The sequence below is a fragment of the Protopterus annectens genome, chromosome 12.part0, assembly GCF_019279795.1.
Source record: "Protopterus annectens isolate FY-2018-M chromosome 12.part0, PAN1.0, whole genome shotgun sequence".
In the NCBI taxonomy this organism is placed as follows: Eukaryota; Metazoa; Chordata; order Ceratodontiformes; family Protopteridae; genus Protopterus; species Protopterus annectens.
The window spans coordinates 102,173,181-102,192,269 of NC_056746.1; the positions used below are offsets into that span (position 1 = coordinate 102,173,181).

The 19,089-nt window shown below is 34.5% G+C and overlaps 1 protein-coding gene across 1 annotated transcript in view; it reads left to right on the forward strand.

Moving 5' to 3' along the window:
- Window positions 1-6,599: 6,599 nt before the first annotated feature.
- LOC122816138 (kinesin-like protein KIF19) overlaps window positions 6,600-19,089 on the forward strand; it is a 937,234-nt gene continuing 924,744 nt past the window's right edge. Inside the window, exons 1-2 of the mRNA XM_044088894.1 lie at window positions 6,600-6,752; window positions 18,578-18,807. Of these exons, the coding sequence (XP_043944829.1) occupies window positions 18,766-18,807 (42 nt within the window). The 5' untranslated portion in view covers window positions 6,600-6,752; window positions 18,578-18,765. The remainder of the gene's footprint in view (window positions 6,753-18,577; window positions 18,808-19,089) is intronic.

The following is a 19,089-nucleotide window of genomic DNA, read 5'->3' on the forward strand; positions in this document are numbered from 1 at the left end:
GAATAATGAGAATAAGGTAATTGGACCATCACAGGACTCCAAATACTTATTCCAAAAAGATCTATTTTCTGTGTTAAAGTCGGACTGTATGATTACAGCCCTCCAATTGGGCAGGTTCTGGGATGCATACCTAAAAATTAACTGGAAAGTGAAGCTGCAGCATCTTGGATCAATATTATAGACAAAATTCAGGAAGAGGAGGTGAGAGAAATTAGAGACAAAAAGAAATTGTATGTCAAGGTGGTGAAAGAAGGGAAGAAGCAAGTAAGAGAAGGAGAAAGAGAAAAGAGGTTGGAAGAAAGAAATTTGTTGAGCAGCTTAATAGTAAGGAAGATAAAGAACTTGAAAGATATAAGGCATGGAACACAATAATTGCAGCTCTAGGAATATTACCTAACGAGTCATGAGCGTTTATGCATATTAATAAAGAGACTTACCGTGATATTTTGTTTGAAATGGGACAACATATTGAAAATTTTATACAGAAATTTGAAAAGAAATAGACTGTAGTCCACGTTACTCTTATGTAGTGTAGACTTTTAATACAGACACAAAAAAAACAAAGATTGTTGTTCAATTTTGAACTGAGGTGGACAAAGAAGCATTGAAAGACTGTTTAAAAACTGCATGTAGGGATGTTTTGGACACTATAAAAATACATGATGCTAGAGGTTTATGGACTTGGGGTGGGATTGTGGGGTGATCTTGAAAATGGAAAATAAAAAGATTGCAAATATTCCAAGTGTAATAAATGTCAAATGCAATAAAGGTTTGGTAAAATATAGAGGACAACTAAAACATGTTTTTTTCTGTGGAAAGAATGATCATTTAATAAGTAATTGTGATAAGAGAAAATGTTTTATTTGTGAAAGGACATGAAGCAAAAAATGTGATTTGATATGTAAAATGAGGGAAAATGGACATAGTGGGTAAATTGTGATGAACAGATGCAAGATAAAGAACAAAAAAAAAACATACAAAGGAGTATATGATATAAAAAGTGTGGAACATGAGCTCGAAAAACAAAATATTATACAGGAAGAAAATAAAAAATAACATATTAGGAAATATAAATAATGAAGATGAAGAATTAGTATTGGAAACAAGTGAAGAAGAAGATATAAGCTGGAAACAGTGAGAGGAATAAATATATAGGGAGAAGGGTGAAAGACAGAAAAAGAAAATGTAAAAGTGTGATTGTGAAAGAAAGTATAAAAGATAAGGGGTAAGGTGGAAAATGTAATAGAATCAAAAAAAATGTAAGTTCTATCAATAAATGTTAGTAGTATCAAGAATATCAAAAGAAGGTTAGGTGTTCTGGAATGGTGTATGCTACTTGACATGCATGTAATTGTTTTAGAAGATACAAGAATACTAACAGAAGAAGAAAGGATACAGATGGATATGTTATGAGTCAATATGGATATGTTATGAGTTTGGGTTGGGAGGGTGGCCTAATGGTTAAGGTGTTTGCCTTACAAACACAAGGTGCAGGGTTTGAGTCTCACAAGGGATGATTGGCTAGGCTTAAAATGGCTCGCAAGGGCAGTTAGCATAGTACTAATCTATGAACCTAATCTATGAATCTAAAAACATTGTGTGGAATATGAGAAAAAATATGTGTTCAGAATTTGCTGTGCTTTCTAATGAAACAGTTAAAATTTTACATTATACTATAGGTGAATTAGGTAGAATAACAGTAATAGATATACAATATAAGAAAGTTATGTATAGAATTATTGCAACATATGCATATGTTATTAAAAAAGAGAGGAAATGTTTAAAAAAATCTTAAACTATGTAGGAGTGAATATGGAAATAATATTTGTGGGAGATGTTAACTGTGATATACGGAAAAGAAAGAAAGAAGGAAATAATGTTAAGAGAGTATATAAAACAATGAAAGGTGGAAGGTTATACATATGAGAAAATAAACATTGGACTTATAAAAGAGATGAGCTCAGAAGAGAGACTGATTATTTTGCAATATCTGATAGTTTAAAAATTATTAAAGAGAGAGAAAAGTTTTTTCAGATCATCTGGCTATATGGGTAGAAGTAAATGAGAAAGAAGAGCATATAAGGTTAGGTAAAGGAATTAAAATAATGAATAAGAAATATTTAGATGAAAGCAATAGAAAGAAAATTTGATAAATTATGAAAAGATTATGCAGAAATGAGAATATTTTATGAAACCTTGACTGAATGGTGGATAAGCTTCAAAGAAAATATAAAAATGTTTCTCAAAATGTCAAGTGATAAGAAGGAAAGAAAAACAAAAGTATAAGTCATTAATTCAGATATTATTTAAATAAGCATTACAAAATAATAAAGACTATTATGAAAAAGAGAAAGAAATCTATGTAGCGAATCAAGAGAGGATCAAGAATATTCTATATAAACAAAAGTATTTTTACAAGAAAAAAAAAGACGTGGTTCCATATTTGAGCAAGATGGTGAGAGAAAATGAGAGAGTAGTAAGTGAACTGGAACATAATAAAGGAGAAATGTAAATACTCAAGGAAAGATATTTAAGTAATTAAGCAGTATATAAAAATACATTTAGAAAAAGAGAGAGAATGATGGAAAAGAAATACATTAAGTAATGAAGAAAATAAAATTATGGAAAAATATAAACATTGAGAAGTTGATGAAATTTCAAAAGATCTGGATATGGAGAAATCTACAGGAATAGATGGTATTGAATATTATATGTATTACAATATGAAAGAGTGGCAAAAATATATTTTGTGGAAATATTGAATGAATGGTGAGAGAAATGGATAGTTAAAAAGACGTATGCACAGGGGCCATGAAATTTATATCAGAGATAATAAAATTGGTGACCAATAATATTGAATAATATGGATTTTAAAATATTTATGAAAATAATAGAGAGAAGATTAGGAACGGCTGTAGATAAGTTAACAGAGTCTGTGTTTTTTGACAAAAAGGAAAATTAAGTCAATATTTATTATGAATATGAAGACAGGTAAGAGATGATATTGTAAATGAAAAGGTAGAAGCAAAAATAATGGTGGGAGACGTGTGCAAAGCTTTTGATAGAATACAATATGAGGAATTATGGAATATATTAAGAGATTATAATGCAAGTCATAAAATAATAAAAGTTATAACATCACTATATGAGAATAATAACATTAATATAATATTAAATGGATGGTTAAGTGAAGAAATAAGAATAGAGTGCGACATTAGTCATGAAAGTGATTGTTTACAAAATGAATAGAGGATTGAAAATGGCAAGATATGAGATGAAGAGAGTATATACTCTAATTATTCTTACAAGCTGATGATATAGTTTTAATTACTAAGAACAAAACATGAATGAAACAAGGAATTAATAAATTAAATCAGTATTTAAATATGAGTGATTTAAGCATTAATAAAGACAGAAGTAAAGGAATAGTTTTGTGAGTGAATTGGAAGGTATACACTTTAATGATGAAGAGCTAGATAGTTTGGGAATAACATTTGGGATAAACACAAAAAGAGAGCTGCAATTGAAGAGACTTATGCAAAGGCTGAACAAAATGTGTATATTCTGGATATCATATCGATTGTTTTATAAGAAAAAAGTATACTTAATATAAATTCTGTTTTTTTAGGTAAAATAGCATATTTTCAACTATATATTTGATCCCATCCATGTATGAAAGAAAAATGTTGTTGATTACATTTTCATTTGAGGATCCGGGTCAAATCCTGTAAGAAGAGAAATATTGTATGTTAAAGAGGAAGAAGGGGATTAAGATTAATTAATCCTAAATTCATGCTGTCTCTTTGAATCTGTATAACTGTTGATAGGATTAAAAAGAGAAGGCAGAAATATAGTAAATGATATAATAAAATTCAAATATAAAAATGTTTTGGAAAAATTAAGAGATGTGAAAAGATGGAGGAATAATGTAAATGAAGATATGAAAGAATATCAAAACAAGATATTGTTATGGAAACTGAAAATGGAAATGTAGAAAATGAAACAGAAAAGAGGGGTATTTAAATATAATGAATGACCATAATTATATTTATGCTTGGAAATATTTAGAAAATGAAAAAAAAGAATTGCAATTAAAACAAGGTTTAGATGGCGTAAAAATATATGACTGTAAAGATTTTATGTGGAGATTAACAATTGATAAATTGCCTGTTAAGGTAAATATGCCATATAAAAGGATACAAAAGAGGATATGTAACTATAGTGGGGAAATCAAGATGACAGAGCATTTTTTTGAAATATGTAAGAGTAAAGAAATTGTGGAATAAATTGTGTGAAATTAACATATTGGATGATTTCTAAATCAATATGAATAATATAGGATATGGCTATTATAGTAACAAATGGAAAAAGGAGGTGACGAAAATTGATAGAAAGTTGTTTTATATTTATGGGTGATTTGGAATGAAAGACTGAATAAAATAAAATACAATGGGAAATGGGTATTGTCTGATATCATGAAGAAGATGCACTTCTGGTTGTGGAAAAAAGGGTAGGGGGAAATAATTGAATGGTGTATATTATTTTGTAATGTAAGTTAGTGTCAGTAGTAAATAATGTATATAATGTAAATAGTGTATGTGAGTTGTCATAATTAATTAATTAATAAAGAACCCCTACTCTTTTTGATAGGTATCATAGGATCATTTACACCCACCAGAGCTAGTACTAACTCAAGAGGATGGGACCTTGATTTAACATCTCATCCAAAGGATAACACACTCTGGAGTGCAGCACCCCCTAATGCTGTACTCTTTTATTAGCAGTCCAATCCCCTGGAGTGGGAACAGAACCCACAATTATCTTGAAACAAGCCAGGCTTGAGGTAAGTAAAGTTGGCTGAAAGGAACCAATGTATTTTCTTATACTAGACATTATTACAGAATCTTATATAAGATTTTATTTATTTATTTGCCAGTTTTTCATCCTGTTGTTTCACTACCATAACTTAACTCTTTAACTGTCTAGAAAGACTGACTAAAGTATCAATTTAATCAAAGGATTATTGATTTTTTCTTTAAAGATAGAGTATAGTATGTCATTTGGCATGTACTTGACTAGGCACTTACAGCAGCTGGAGTGACCTCAGAAGTTTCTCACAAAGAAAATACAGGGTGTAAATAACATGAACTATGTGGCTAGACTAAAAGTCCTATCCCTTTACTCTGTCTCCTACCGACTATTAAGGGGTGACCTATGGCTGACCTATGAGGCATTCAAAAATCCAGCCCTGGTGGAGCTGATGCACATCCGCAAGTCAAACAGCATGAGGGTCACATGATTTAGGGATCTAAACTTAGTCAGTGACTCAAAACATGCTGGAGAAACAGATATGTGTCTCAGAAACTGCCCCTTCTCTGGAACAGGCTTCCTATTCACATTAAGCACAGCCCTTCCCCATCCCTCTTCAAACGCAATTTGGCTCAATAGATAGGAAATCGCAAATTCACACCTGGGGTTATGAACAAGGGCAATCTGTAAGATACTCAATGCACAGGCACAAATCCATACCATCCTCTTGCCCTAGGGGACATATATTGGGTAAAATTTGGTTATATTGGCTAGGCTTGTAAGGGCCCTTAAGCCGTTAGCATTCTCCTATGAATCTCTGAACCTATAAAGTAGCATTAAAAAAAAAATGGTATCATCTCCTAAAATATTTGATTTTATGGCCATGCCATGGCTGTTACAGTCATTAAATAATGACAGACGTAGACTGTAGTATTCTGAAAAAAATGCATACCTGTATTTTACAAATTTTATAAATAAGTGGTAAATATGTTTGGAATTAGTTTCACCTTTAGCATTCATTCTTACTACACTTGGTTCTTGAGGTAAGACAGTGGACAGCTATGCAAACCATCAGCACTTCCTTATGGAGTTCTCCCGCGGTGGATATTGTTCCATTTTTATCTCTAATTTCTTCAGAATCAGGGACAGAGTTATACCTCTCAACCTCCTGGTGTAAGAAATCTGGACAAACACTAAAATAATGGGGGGGGGGGGTACAAAAGCCCAGAAACACGGACTGGTTTTAAAAGCTGCTCTTATATATTTAGAAAGTTGCTAGAATAACAGAATTTGAGTTGGCATACATTTTTCTGATGGGTATGAAGTCCAAATCTCAAGTGTATTATAATTTATTGACTTTAATCCTCAGTGATTTGCCAGAAAAAACACGCATTTTATGAGAAACAGACCAAAAATATAAAGCAAAAATCTGGACATTTGAGAGGCTTGCATAGAGTCAATACTAATCGGGAAAAGGGTCTCAAATAAAAGGGAGTGTTTAAATGTTAGTACTTTGATTTTTAAATACTGATGACTGTAAATGCGATAATTTTTTGACTGTAAACTACCAACTTTTTTCATATAATCACAGGCTTTAGGAAGGAAGGTCAAACCAAAATTCTGCGCTAGAATTAGCCCCCCCTTTCAAAAGAAGAGACAAGACATATGTCCATTTGGAAAGCAAGGAAAGTATAAACATTAGGCAGAAAGCTAAGCTTGCCAATGTCTGACTACGCTTCCCAGAATTCCAAGCACGTATAGTACTTGACGCGCCACCAGCGGAAAAGTTGTAGCTTACCGGGTTGTCATGGAGACAAAGCAGGTAGTTGGGACGACGTACTTCTTTGAAGGGCAGAAAACAAAAACATTGACGAAGCCCTGTATTTGGGACAACTGCTTTAGGTGCTTGGTCAGCAAAACGTTGATGAGACACTCGTAGTCAGGTAACTGAATGGGGGCAGCAGTAACAGTATATATACTTTTTTATAGGGAAGTCCCCTTAATAACTCACAGGTTGAGCTACCTAGCTAGCAATCCTCACTGTTTATAAAAGGAAATTACACATTATGAGCATGGTACTGGAGTAAGCTTTGTCATTCACGGTCGACTTTTTCCCCCCAAGCACTTCAGTAAGTCTGACAATAACTATCCTAATTTCGTACTTAACTTCTGTACTAAAAGTAACGGAAAAATGTAATATGTCATACAGCAGCATGTAGTAAAATAGCTAATAAAATATGTTATGTGAAAGAAATGTGCGTATTCTCCTTGTGCCGCGTTGTGTTTTTAGGTAGGGGTCCAGTTTTCTCCCACGTCCAAAAGATGTATACCTTCTTCTCTAAAGATAAGTTTGCCTTGACTGGCTAAGTGTCAGGAAAGGCTGCTGGCATGACATGTGGAAACAGATTAGGTAGGTAATGGCACAATGAATAAATGCTGTGCGTGTTGGAACTTACATAGCTCTCAACTGTCCAGGTTTTTCCTTCATATATTTGGTCTACTCCGCATAAAATTTGTGGTTTTCTGGCATATCACTGAGGATTAAAGTCATTAAATAGTAACATACATTTGAGTTTCACAAATCATATCATTTAGAAAACGCATACCAACACAAATCTTGTTATTCTAGCAACTTTCTAAGTTTATAACCGCAGTAATTAAAAGCTGTCATTATTTTTGAGCCTTTGCCCCCCCCCCATTATTTTAAGCTTTGACCAGATTTCTTCTGATACGAGGTTGAGCTGTATGGTTGGAAGGAAGGTTGAGGGCAGGAGGCGGTGATGCCTGTAGTAATTTAAGAAGGGGGTGCCAGTGGCATAATAGTTTTATATACATAAATACACACATGCATACCTATACACACAGTTTTATTTATATATATATATATATCTATATCTATATGTACACATACAAATTCTATGTAACAATATATATATATGGGTCCACTTTTAAATTTCAAAATTCCAAAACCTCAAAGTTTTTGAATCTCAACCTCCCCCCCCCCCAAAAAATCTAAAACAATAAAACTTCATAAATCACATTTTTGCAGGTGGGCAAGCCCCCCTGCACCCCCACACCTCCTGCTACTTAAATATGCCAACTCTGAGATTGCACTACAGTGAAGAGAATGATAAAGTTCCTGTTCCGCACTGTACAGCGATCTCTATGACAAGTTTCGAGATTCCAAAACTTCAAACTTCTGGGCTTCGGAATTTAGAGGTTCAAGGTTTTGGAATTTTGAAATTTAAAAGTGGACCCCATATATATATATATATATATATATATATATATATATATATATATATATATATATATATATATATATATATATACCATTTTAATAAGAACATCTGTCGCTGTCCCGACTACAAAATGCAAGTATGTAAAATAAAGCTTAGAAGAAGGAATGGGGACATTATTGAAAAAACTAGTTACTATCTGTTGATTTTATCATAGTTTACAGAAAATAAGAACTATGACATGTGGCAGGTGGGGATAGTAAGGCGAGACTTCCATCAGTTATGGAGAACACTGGACCACACCAGTATTTTTGTGTAGCTCTCAAAACATTATGACAGGGGTGTACCATCTAGGAGATGCTGCATGTCATCTCAGCTGCAGCTCTTGACTTCTTCACTCAATAAACAGGGACAGAGATAAAAATAATGGGTAAAAAATACAATCCACATCTCAAAAAAAGCCACAATCCCATCCAATGTAATAAGCATAAAGACAACTTAAACTCTTTCTCATTTTAGCCCATACACACAAGTACCATTAAAAGACTATTGCTAAAACTAAAATCCTGCTCCACCTCAGCAGATAATCTCCCACCCCAATACTTTAAGATATTTGCTGAATCCATCATCTATCCAATCAGTATCCTAATCAATAGATCAGTATCAGAATAACTACTTCCTAGCATATGGAAACTGTCCCATATCATCCCCATCCACAAAGGAGGAAACTCCACAGAAGCTTCCAATTACCATCCAATATCCATTCTTTCTCCTATTTCCGAAATTCTGGAAAAATGTATACAAAAACAGCTAATGCAATACCTTCAGCAAAACAACCTGCGCACATCAACTCAACATAGTTTCCGCCCTTACTATAGCACACCAACTGCTTTAATATCCTTTACAGACACTATGAACAGGGCAAGAGTAGCAGGAAACTATGCATCTGCAATATTCCTTGACCTCTCTAAAGCGTTTGACACAGTTTCTCACCCCTTACTTCTGGACTCTGTCCAACTTAGACTTTTCCCATACCACAATACAGTGGTGTCAGAGCTACTTACATGACCGTAAACAAGCTGTAAAATGGGCAAACAGACTTTCCCTCTTTCTCCCATAACTCTGCAGGAGTCCATCCTAGGCCCCCTAGTGTTTAACATATTCACAAACAACCTACATGCTTCCTCATTCCCTGGAACTCATTCAATATGCAGATGATTCCACTATTATCTGCACCTCCCCAACACTCCAAACTACTCTCCAACACACAAAAGTCCTTTACTGCCATTGAAACCTGGCTTAGAAATGCTGAACTCTTCCTTAACCCTAAGAAAACCAAACTCATCCTCTTTCACCCAAAAAATCCCACTCCTGATATAGATCAATTCAAAATATTCTCGACAGACCATGCAACTATGAAAATAGTACAGCACACCAAACTACTTGGAGTCATTATTAACAATCAACTGAAATTTGTCCTCCTCATCCAGCACAATATAAGGGAAACTCACCAGAAATTAGGACTTCTCTACAGAAATAAACACTTTCTAAACAACTAAACTAAAATCAGCCTGGCTAAAACTTTCCTGCTCTCCTCCCTATTCTATGGTGCCACTATTCTTACCAACTTACAAATTTCCGTTAAATCCAGATTGGAACAATGCTATAACAAAGTGGCAAAGTTTGCCACTAATTCTAAATACCATACACATCACTGTAGATGCTTACAAGAATTTAATTGGTGTGAACTCCCCAACAAACTCCATTATATCTGACTATCAACAGTGCACAAATTAATCTACAGGCCCTCTGCCTGCCCACCACTAAGGAACCTTATCAAACCCTACCAGCCAACCAAACAGAACCCTAAGATCTGAGGTAAAAAAAAAACTGCTAGCAATTTCTAAACCCTCAAAAAAATCAGGCCAGTGTCTTTAGTCATACTCTGTCACAAAACTATGGAATTCTCTCCCCCAGCTAGCAGATCAACTCCCAGCCTACCAGCGTTCAAAGCCTCATTAAAATAATATCTAAATAACACATGGCCATGCACCTGCACTACCCCTAGCTAATCTCACATCTACCTCATATTCTTCACACCTCCCTCCTCGTATACTTCAAGTATTTCTACTTCTACTTTCACTTCCTGTTGTACGCTATTATTTTACCAAGAATGAAGCAATATCTGCTTATTCATCATTTTCTTTTTTCTGAACACCCATTTATCTGTATTATTAAACAGATATATAACTTTTTGTTCTTCATACAAACTTGTGTTATGATTCTGTAAAATATGAGTGCTATGTTTTTATTTGAATAGCTGTATATGTCTACATTTATGCTCATCTATTATTTTGAACCTATGTAATGATGCCGTAAAATATGAATGTTATGTTTGAAATGAGATTTTCTCCCCAGGCCTCCGCTGAAAAAAGGTACTGTTGACCCAATCGGAATATCCCAGTAAACAAATGTCAAACAAATGAATAAATAACTTATTACTGTTTCTCATACTTCTCAAGTGTACCTCACTATGAGGAATGTTCCTCATTTTGAGTCTTAAAAAGTCTGTGTTCCTCACTGTTCCACATTTGAAGGGCATGTTATGCATTCAGTGTTAAGAATTTTTTTTAATGAATGTTACGGACAGCTGAGAGATATGTTCAGCAGTAATGAAAAGCTTTTTACTTTTATCATATGTAACAGTTTCAGGTGATAACGGAGAACACTGGACTTTGTGTAACCACGTCACTCGGCATTCTGGATTTGCACTTACACACAGTCTAGTGTTCTCCTTTATCCCCAGACTTCCTTATGTCTTAATCACTGGTGTACTTAGCATATTTTACATCCAGAGGTCAGAATTTTTTTAAATCCCACCCCCACAAAGATTTTTTTTTTCTAACATTCCTCCTCTTTGTCACTCGGGCTTTAATGGAGAACACTGGACCATTCCTATGTGCAAATCCAGAATACCTAGTGACATGGTTACACAAACTTTAGTGTTCTGTTATCACCTGAAACTGTTAATGCTACTAAATATGATAAAAATAAAAAGCTTTTCATTATTGCTGAGTATATCTCTCGGGGTGATTGTTTATATTAGGACACACCATCATACTTCGCACAGTATTGGGCAGTGCCAACTTGACTGACATCCCAATGGTGCTATCAGTTAAGTGTTTGGTACTTTTTTTTAGTTGCTATTGTAATGCTGTACTTTCTGAACTTTAAGCTACAGAGTGCTGATCAGCATCTTCTCTCAGTTTATAAACCCAAAAGGAATATTGGCAAACTACTTTACAAACACTTTGTCTCACTAAATTGGAACAAATTTCCTCTCCATATTAGATCCAACCTTTCCTTCCCTTTTTTAAAAAGGAGCTTAAATCCCACATACTAAACCTGAAATTATGCCGTTGCATTGACCGCACTTAGTCACAGTCTCTCCCACTATATAACCAGTTGCATCTCCTAACTGTATTTTTTTGTTAGTAACTTCTGCTTAAACTAATCTCCTAAACACTCAGCTCTACTACTATAGCCTCCTCCCATTCTCCACATTATTTATCCCCCCACTTCTTATCAATGTCTATACATCTTCCTTCTTTTGAACAATGATCATCTTTTTGTTTTTACTCTCATATGTAGTACATTTTAGTCCACTACCATCAGTACAACCATTAATGTTCATATTTTTTCTTTTGTTTTTCTCTTTATACTTAATTTCGTATTTGCAGTGTTTTTAATAATTTTTGTCCTGTGTGTTTATCTTTGCTTATGTTTGCTGGGGCTCTTTCCCCTTGAGTCTCCACTGAAAATAGGTTGCTTACTATTGATGCAATGCAAATAGTTAATAACCTTTTCTTTTTTTACAATTATTTTGTATTGTGAATGTTATTTAATATTTGTATATTGTCACTTTATTTTTACTTATGTTTGCTGGGGCTTTTCCCCTTGGGGCTCCACTGAAAATGGGTTTGTTTGCAAGCTCAGTTGGACTAATCCGGTTAACAAATGTGAAGCAAACAAATAAATAAATATAAAAAACGAAATTGTAATGGATATTACTGACCTAAAGCCAGTGAAAGATGGCTACACATATCCAGCAAGGGGGCTGTTGACCCCCCCCCTGCATCCCCACTTTAAGCAATTTTAAGTGCCTTCTAGCCATTTGGGGGAAGTAGGGGGCCTAAGCCCCTTGATGGATGCTACTCAGTTTATTTTTTTAATTTCACCTTTGTTTTTTAAAAAAAAAAAGAAAAAAAAACTTGATTCAAAGAATCATGTACTTCTTGAAAAATAAGATATAAATTTGGCCTACATCACACAAGTGGGCGGTGTTTGCTACTGCACATACTTGATGTGACTTAAACAATCACCTCTTTTGGCTATCCTTGACATTAATTAGAAAAATTATTAACACTGAGTACATAGCATGCCTTTCAAATGTGGAACAGTGAGGAAGATGGACTTTTTAAGACTCAAAATGTGGAACATTCCTCATAATGAGGTTACTTGAGAAGTATGAGTAACAATAATGGCTTTTCTACCCATTATTTTGAGCTTTGCCCCTATTTCTTGAGCAACAAGGTTGAGAGCTGAGGCCAAGATGATATGCAGCAGCTGCTAGATGTTACACAACTGCCATAATGTCCAGTTTTTTGCATTATTACTGACAATTGTTTTCAGTAATAATCATGTTGCTTCTACATCCAGAAATGCCATTGTCTCCCTTGATTCAATTGAGTATAATATCCCTTTCAGCGTGTATCTGTCCAGGCACATGCAATAACTAGAATGCCTGCAGAGATGCCTTACAAAAAGGATACAAGACCTAAACAATATGTCCTATGTGGCCACCTCAAAGTTCTATCACTATATTAGATCTCTTACAGACTGCTAAGAAGTGACCTGTGTTTACTATACAAGCCATCCTCAGACATATTGCTAATGAAATTTATCCATATCTACAAGTCAAATGGTATCTGAAATACTTGATCTGGGGAGTTAAACCTCTTCTGCAGCAGTGACAGAATGGTTTGGAGGGACAAGTAAATCTCATAGACTAGGATATAACTGTTCTGGAACAAATCCCTATAAAGCAAAGTCAGAGAGATTCTACAAAATAAGGAACAGTTTCAACTTGGTTTCACAAATTCAGCAACCAGAGAGTAAATGTTGCAGTGCAGTTCATATTAATGCAGACTAGTCTTGTAAAGGCAGACAGGTAAGCAAACAATAAGAGGGTAACTTACGGACCAAACATATTAGGCAAAAACAAGAACATTCTGTAAAATCAGAGACAGTTTCAAATGTGTTTCATACAATGATTGACCAGAGTAAATAATATTCCAGTTTATTTCACACAAATGCACACTAACCCAGAATGCCTGACTTTAACCTGAGCACAAGGTATTTCATTTACAGCACAGAGAGCCATCCCCCACACAAGAGAAAAAAAGCCTAAATATTCAAATTTATATTCACACAAATGCACACTAGCAGCCCTTAATACCAGACTTGAAGCTGAGAGAATAAAGAGGACAAGTTGTATCTTTCCCACAGAAGAGCTAGCCACTCCCCCAAAAAACATTCAATTTATTTTTCACAAATGTAGGCTCGCCAGCCTTTGAAATTCTCAAATGAAAAGGACCAAATTACTGCCTAGGTTGCCGCCCCAACCTCCCCCAAAAAGCATAAATATTTCAGTTTATTCACACAAATGCGCATTAGTCAGCCTTACTGGCAGAATTTAAACTGAGCAACTGAAAAAAAAAGTTACTTTAATCCACAAACCAGCTAGCTATACCCCATCCCACTAAAACAAAAAGTGCAGAAGAATGCAGTTAAAAAAAAAAGAACACAAATATCCAGTTTCAAAAACTTTAAATGTTCATTTCATCTAAAACATGCCTGCCCTAGCCATGCCATCCTTCTTTCTCTCAAAAAATGCTTGCCGTCAATCCATTAATGCCCTGGTTGACTGTTGACTTCAACAAAACAGTGCTGTGACAAATCCAGTTAAAGAAAGAAAAAACTTTTCACACATGTACAGATGCATGCACACATGCAAAAAGAGAAAAAAGGGAAAAGGATGTTTACTTTGAGCTTTTTTGTTTTGAATGAAAAAATTGCCGATCCATACATTTTTTTTTTAACAAAGCATGCCAGAGTGGACCCCCCCACCCCCCCATACTTTTGGTCTTATTGTCTGTTAGATTAAAATCTCTAACAAATACAGTAAAATCAGACACATTGTGAGCTACTGCAGCTGTGCCATATGATGTCATATGAAGCTACTGTAAGAAACCTTATTTTAATATCATTGTTGGAATTTTATATACAAGAACAAATTCATGAACATAATAAAACAAATAACTGTGCGCTTTGAAATGCTTTGTTCTATCTGACATTGCGCTGCTTAGTTTAATTGGGAGGGCACAGATGCACACATATAACTGCTGTCAGATTTTCTGGTAAATCAGTAAAGATTGCAGTCAGTCAGTAATGCCAGAAATTACAGGTTCCTACTTATTCTTGTTCAGAAAACGTGTGCTGATGCACAGCCCTGCTGTTTTAAGAATAATATTTAAAAACTGTCTCTTATTTTGGGCTTTTGTTCCCCAATTAATTTTTTATTTTGTACAGAAGTTTTGAGCAAAGAAGTTGGAAGATGGAATGTTCAGTGGTGTTTTGGCTGATAAAGTCCATGACCATTTTTCAGAGGAACAATGCTACATATTCAGATTTTATATATACCTCTACACTCTCCAGAATTTCTTAGAATGCCCATATTTTTGTCAGTTCATTTTAAAATTTGTGTTTTTCTGGTAAATTATTGAGGACTGCAGTGAATGCAGTCATACCTCTCAAGTGTGCCTCGTCATGAGGAACTTTTCTCATTTTGAGTCTTAAAAAGTTTGTGTTTCTCACTGTTACACTTTGAAAGGGTCTGTCAGAGATTTAGTGTTAAGATATTTTTTAACTAATAGTTAATACTAAATCATATTATTTTTAACAAAATAATTTTATAAGCACAAAGTAACACATTTTAACCCTCCTGCAAGTTTCCTAGTTCAAATTAGTAAGCTGGTAGCATAACGTTCCACATTTTGCCTATTTGTTTTACACTATGAGAGGTAATGATCTACATTTTGGAGATAGAAAGTTGATATCTGTGATTGCAGTCACTAAATAATGACAAACATTTGAATTTCAGACACCATAGCCTTCAGGAAGTGCATGCTAATGCAAAGTATTCTAGTAACTTTCTAAGTTTGTAACAGTAATATTTAAAATCATCTGTCCCTTATTTTGGACCTTTGTCCCTGATTATTTATCTGTTTTCAGAAATCTTGCAATAAGAGGTTGAGAGTTATGATTATGTATAATTTGCAGTACCCATTGTCTTGTGAAATATTACAGTAAGCATTTTGCTAGCCTGATTACAAAATTGTGAGCTGCCCTGCTATGAAGATATGAACCCGCAGTCTACTAACACGATCATGATCCTCATTTGGCTAAAATGGACTAACTGCTTATTTCTTTTCATATTCTGTTTGGTTGCAACTGTATTGTGAGTGTGGGGGGATTATTGCTGAGGTGAATGGGTTGTGGGTTTCGTGAAACAGATATGCATCATTAATGCTTTGACATAATTTTTATTTACTAATATGTGTCTCCTTTTGAATTTGTAGGTGTCCCCTTAAATTCAGAATACCATACTATTCGTTGAGTCTGTGTCTTGGGCAGAAATGAGGAAAACTGCATCTCTGGTGCTACTTCGAAAATAATCCAAAACACCATCGGTCCAGAGTGATCGTCACGGAGGGGAAGGACATGATAGAAAAACTAGCTAATTTCCACTTGAGCACTTCTTTCTGTCATGAAGGAGTTGGCAGTGGCGCACAAGGACCACCCACTCACGGTGAGATTAAATGTGTTACATAATTTTGCATTGTGCAGAAATGCAGTTAGGTTATTTGAGATCACATCTCATTTCCATATGTGCAGTTAGGTTATCTGCGATCACATCTCATTTCCATATGTACCTTAATGGTTTTTTGTAAAGATTTGTTTTGGTTGGAAATCACATATGTGCCTTCATTTTTTAAATCCAGCAGCAAATCCCTTTTCAGTTAAAATTCTTACACCTGCTCCAAAATTTTGCATTGTTTTCTTCAGTAGTTTAAGCATGTTTTATATATTCTTGTTAGTTATCGTTGTTTAGAAATGTAAAGTTTTTATCTACCACACAGCCTTTTCTGTTTTAACACTTTGGTTTGGTAATGTCCTGCTGTTCTGTGTTGCTGCTCTTCCTACACCTGCTCTAGTGTTGGTAATAATGTTACTGCCTGAGTACGTAGCAGACACAGAACTGTGCTTTCATCCTAGGGTTTGTTACAAATGAGGACCTTACGACTCGAATTGTGTGTTCTTGCTGCCTGTTAAATAACCTGAGAAACATTATCGACCAAAGGCTTAAAAGCCTTCCTGACTAACTTATCTTTAGCCTCAGGCCTTGAATCCTTATACTGTATTAAGAACTGTGAAAAATTTATTATTTTTTTTTTTTAATTTTTTTTTTTTTAACAATGCATTATCTGGAAGGGAATAAAAATGCCAGCTGTCACACTTGAAGTAAAGTATTTGAAGAGTGTGGTGTACTGAGCATGTAATTTACATCTGCTTTGTATATACTCCTTATTTACTATTTATTTAGTTACTTATTTCTGTATTTTAGTAGGTAGGCCAACTGGTTAAAAGCTCATTTACAGCAGAGTCCTGGGGAAAAAGCTCCATGAACTAGAAAATAAATGTTAAAAAACAAAAACAAACCAATAAAAATAAATAAAAGTTGAGAAAAAACTTTTCACACATGTACAGATGCATGCACACATGCACAAAGAGAAAAAGGGAAAAGGATGTTTATTTTGAGCTTTTTTGTTCTGAATGAAAAAATTGCCGATCCATACATTTTTTTTTTTTTTAACAAAGCATGACAGGGTGGACCCCCCACCCCCCATACGTTTGGTCTTATTGTCTGTTAGATTAAAATCCCTAACAAATGCAGTAAAATCAGACACATTGTGAGCTACTGCAGCTGTGCCATATGATGTCATATGAAGCTACTGTAAGAAACCTTATTTTAATATCATTGTTGAAATTTTATATACAAGAACAAATTCATGAACATAAAACAAATAACTGTGCGCTTTGAAATGTTTTGTTCTATCTGACATTGCGCTGCTTAGTTTAATTGGGAGGGCACAGATGCACACATATAACTGCTGTCAGATTTTCTGGTAAATCAGTAAAGATTGCAGTCAGTCAGTAATGCCAGAAATTACAGGTTCCTACTTATTCTTGTTCAGAAAACGTGTGCTGATGCAAAGCCCTGCTGTTTTAAGCATAATATTTAAAAACTGTCCCTTATTTTGGGCTTTTGTTCCCCAATTAATTTTTTATTTTGTACAGAAGTTTTGAGCAAAGAAGTTGGAAGATGGAATGTTCAGTGGTGTTTTGGCTGATAAAGTCCATGACCATTTTTCAGAGGAACAATGCTACATATTCAGATTTTATATATACCTCTACACTCTCCAGAATTTCTTAGAATGCCCATATTTTTGTCAGTTCATTATAAAATTTGTGTTTTTCTGGTAAATTATTGAGGACTGCAGTGAATGCAGTCATACCTCTCAAGTGTGCCTCGTCATGAGGAACTTTTCTCATTTTGAGTCTTAAAAAGTTTGTGTTTCTCACTGTTACACTTTGAAAGGGTCTGTCAGAGATTTAGTGTTAAGATATTTTTTAACTAATAGTTAATACTAAATCATATTATTTTTAACAAAATAATTTTATAAGCACAAAGTAACACATTTTAACCCTCCTGCAAGTTTCCTAGTTCAAATTAGTAAGCTGGTAGCATAACATTCCACATTTTGCCTATTTGTTTCACACTATGAGAGGTAATGATCTACATTTTGGAGATAGAAAGTTGATATCTGTGATTGCAGTCACTAAATAATGACAAACATTTGAATTTCAGACACCATAGCCTTCAGGAAGTGCATGCTAATGCAAGGTATTCTAGTAACTTTCTAAGTTTGTAACAGTAATATTTAAAATCATCTGTCCCTTATTTTGGACCTTTGTCCCTGATTATTTATCTGTTTTCAGAAATCTTGCAATAAGAGGTTGAGAGTTATGATTATGTATAATTTGCAGTACCCATTGTCTTGTGAAATATTACAGTAAGCATTTTGCTAGCCTGATTACAAAATTGTGAGCTACCCTGCTATGAAGATATGAACCCGCAGTCTACTAACACGATCATGATCCTCATTTGGCTAAAATGGACTAACTGCTTATTTCTTTTCATATTCTGTTTGGTTGCAACTGTATTGTGAGTGTGGGGGGATTATTGCTGAGGTGAATGGGTTGTGGGTTTCGTGAAGCAGATATGCATCATTAATGCTTTGACATAATTTTTATTTACTAATATGTGTCTCCTTTTGAATTTGTAGGTGTCCCCTTAAATTCAGAATACCATACTATTCGTCGAGTCTGTGTCTTGGGTAGAAATGAGGAAAACTGCATCTGTGGTGCTACTTCGAAAATAATCCAAAACACCATCGGTCCAGAGTGATCGTCACAGAGGGGAAGGACATGATACAAAAACTAGCCAATTTCCACTTGAGCACTTCTTTCTGTCATGAAGGAGTTGGCAGTGGCGCACAAGGACCACCCACTCACGGTGAGATTAAATGTGTTCCATAATTTTGCATTGTGCAGAAATGCAGTTAGGTTATTTGAGATCACATCTCATTTCCATATGTGCAGTTAGGTTATCTGCGATCACATCTCATTTCCATATGTACCTTAATGGTTTTTTGTAAAGATTTGTTTTGGTTGGAAATCACATATGTGCCTTCATTTTTTAAATCCAGCAGCAAATCCCTTTTCAGTTAAAATTCTTACACCTGCTCCAAAAGTTTGCATTGTTTTCTTCAGTAGTTTAAGCATGTTTTATATATTC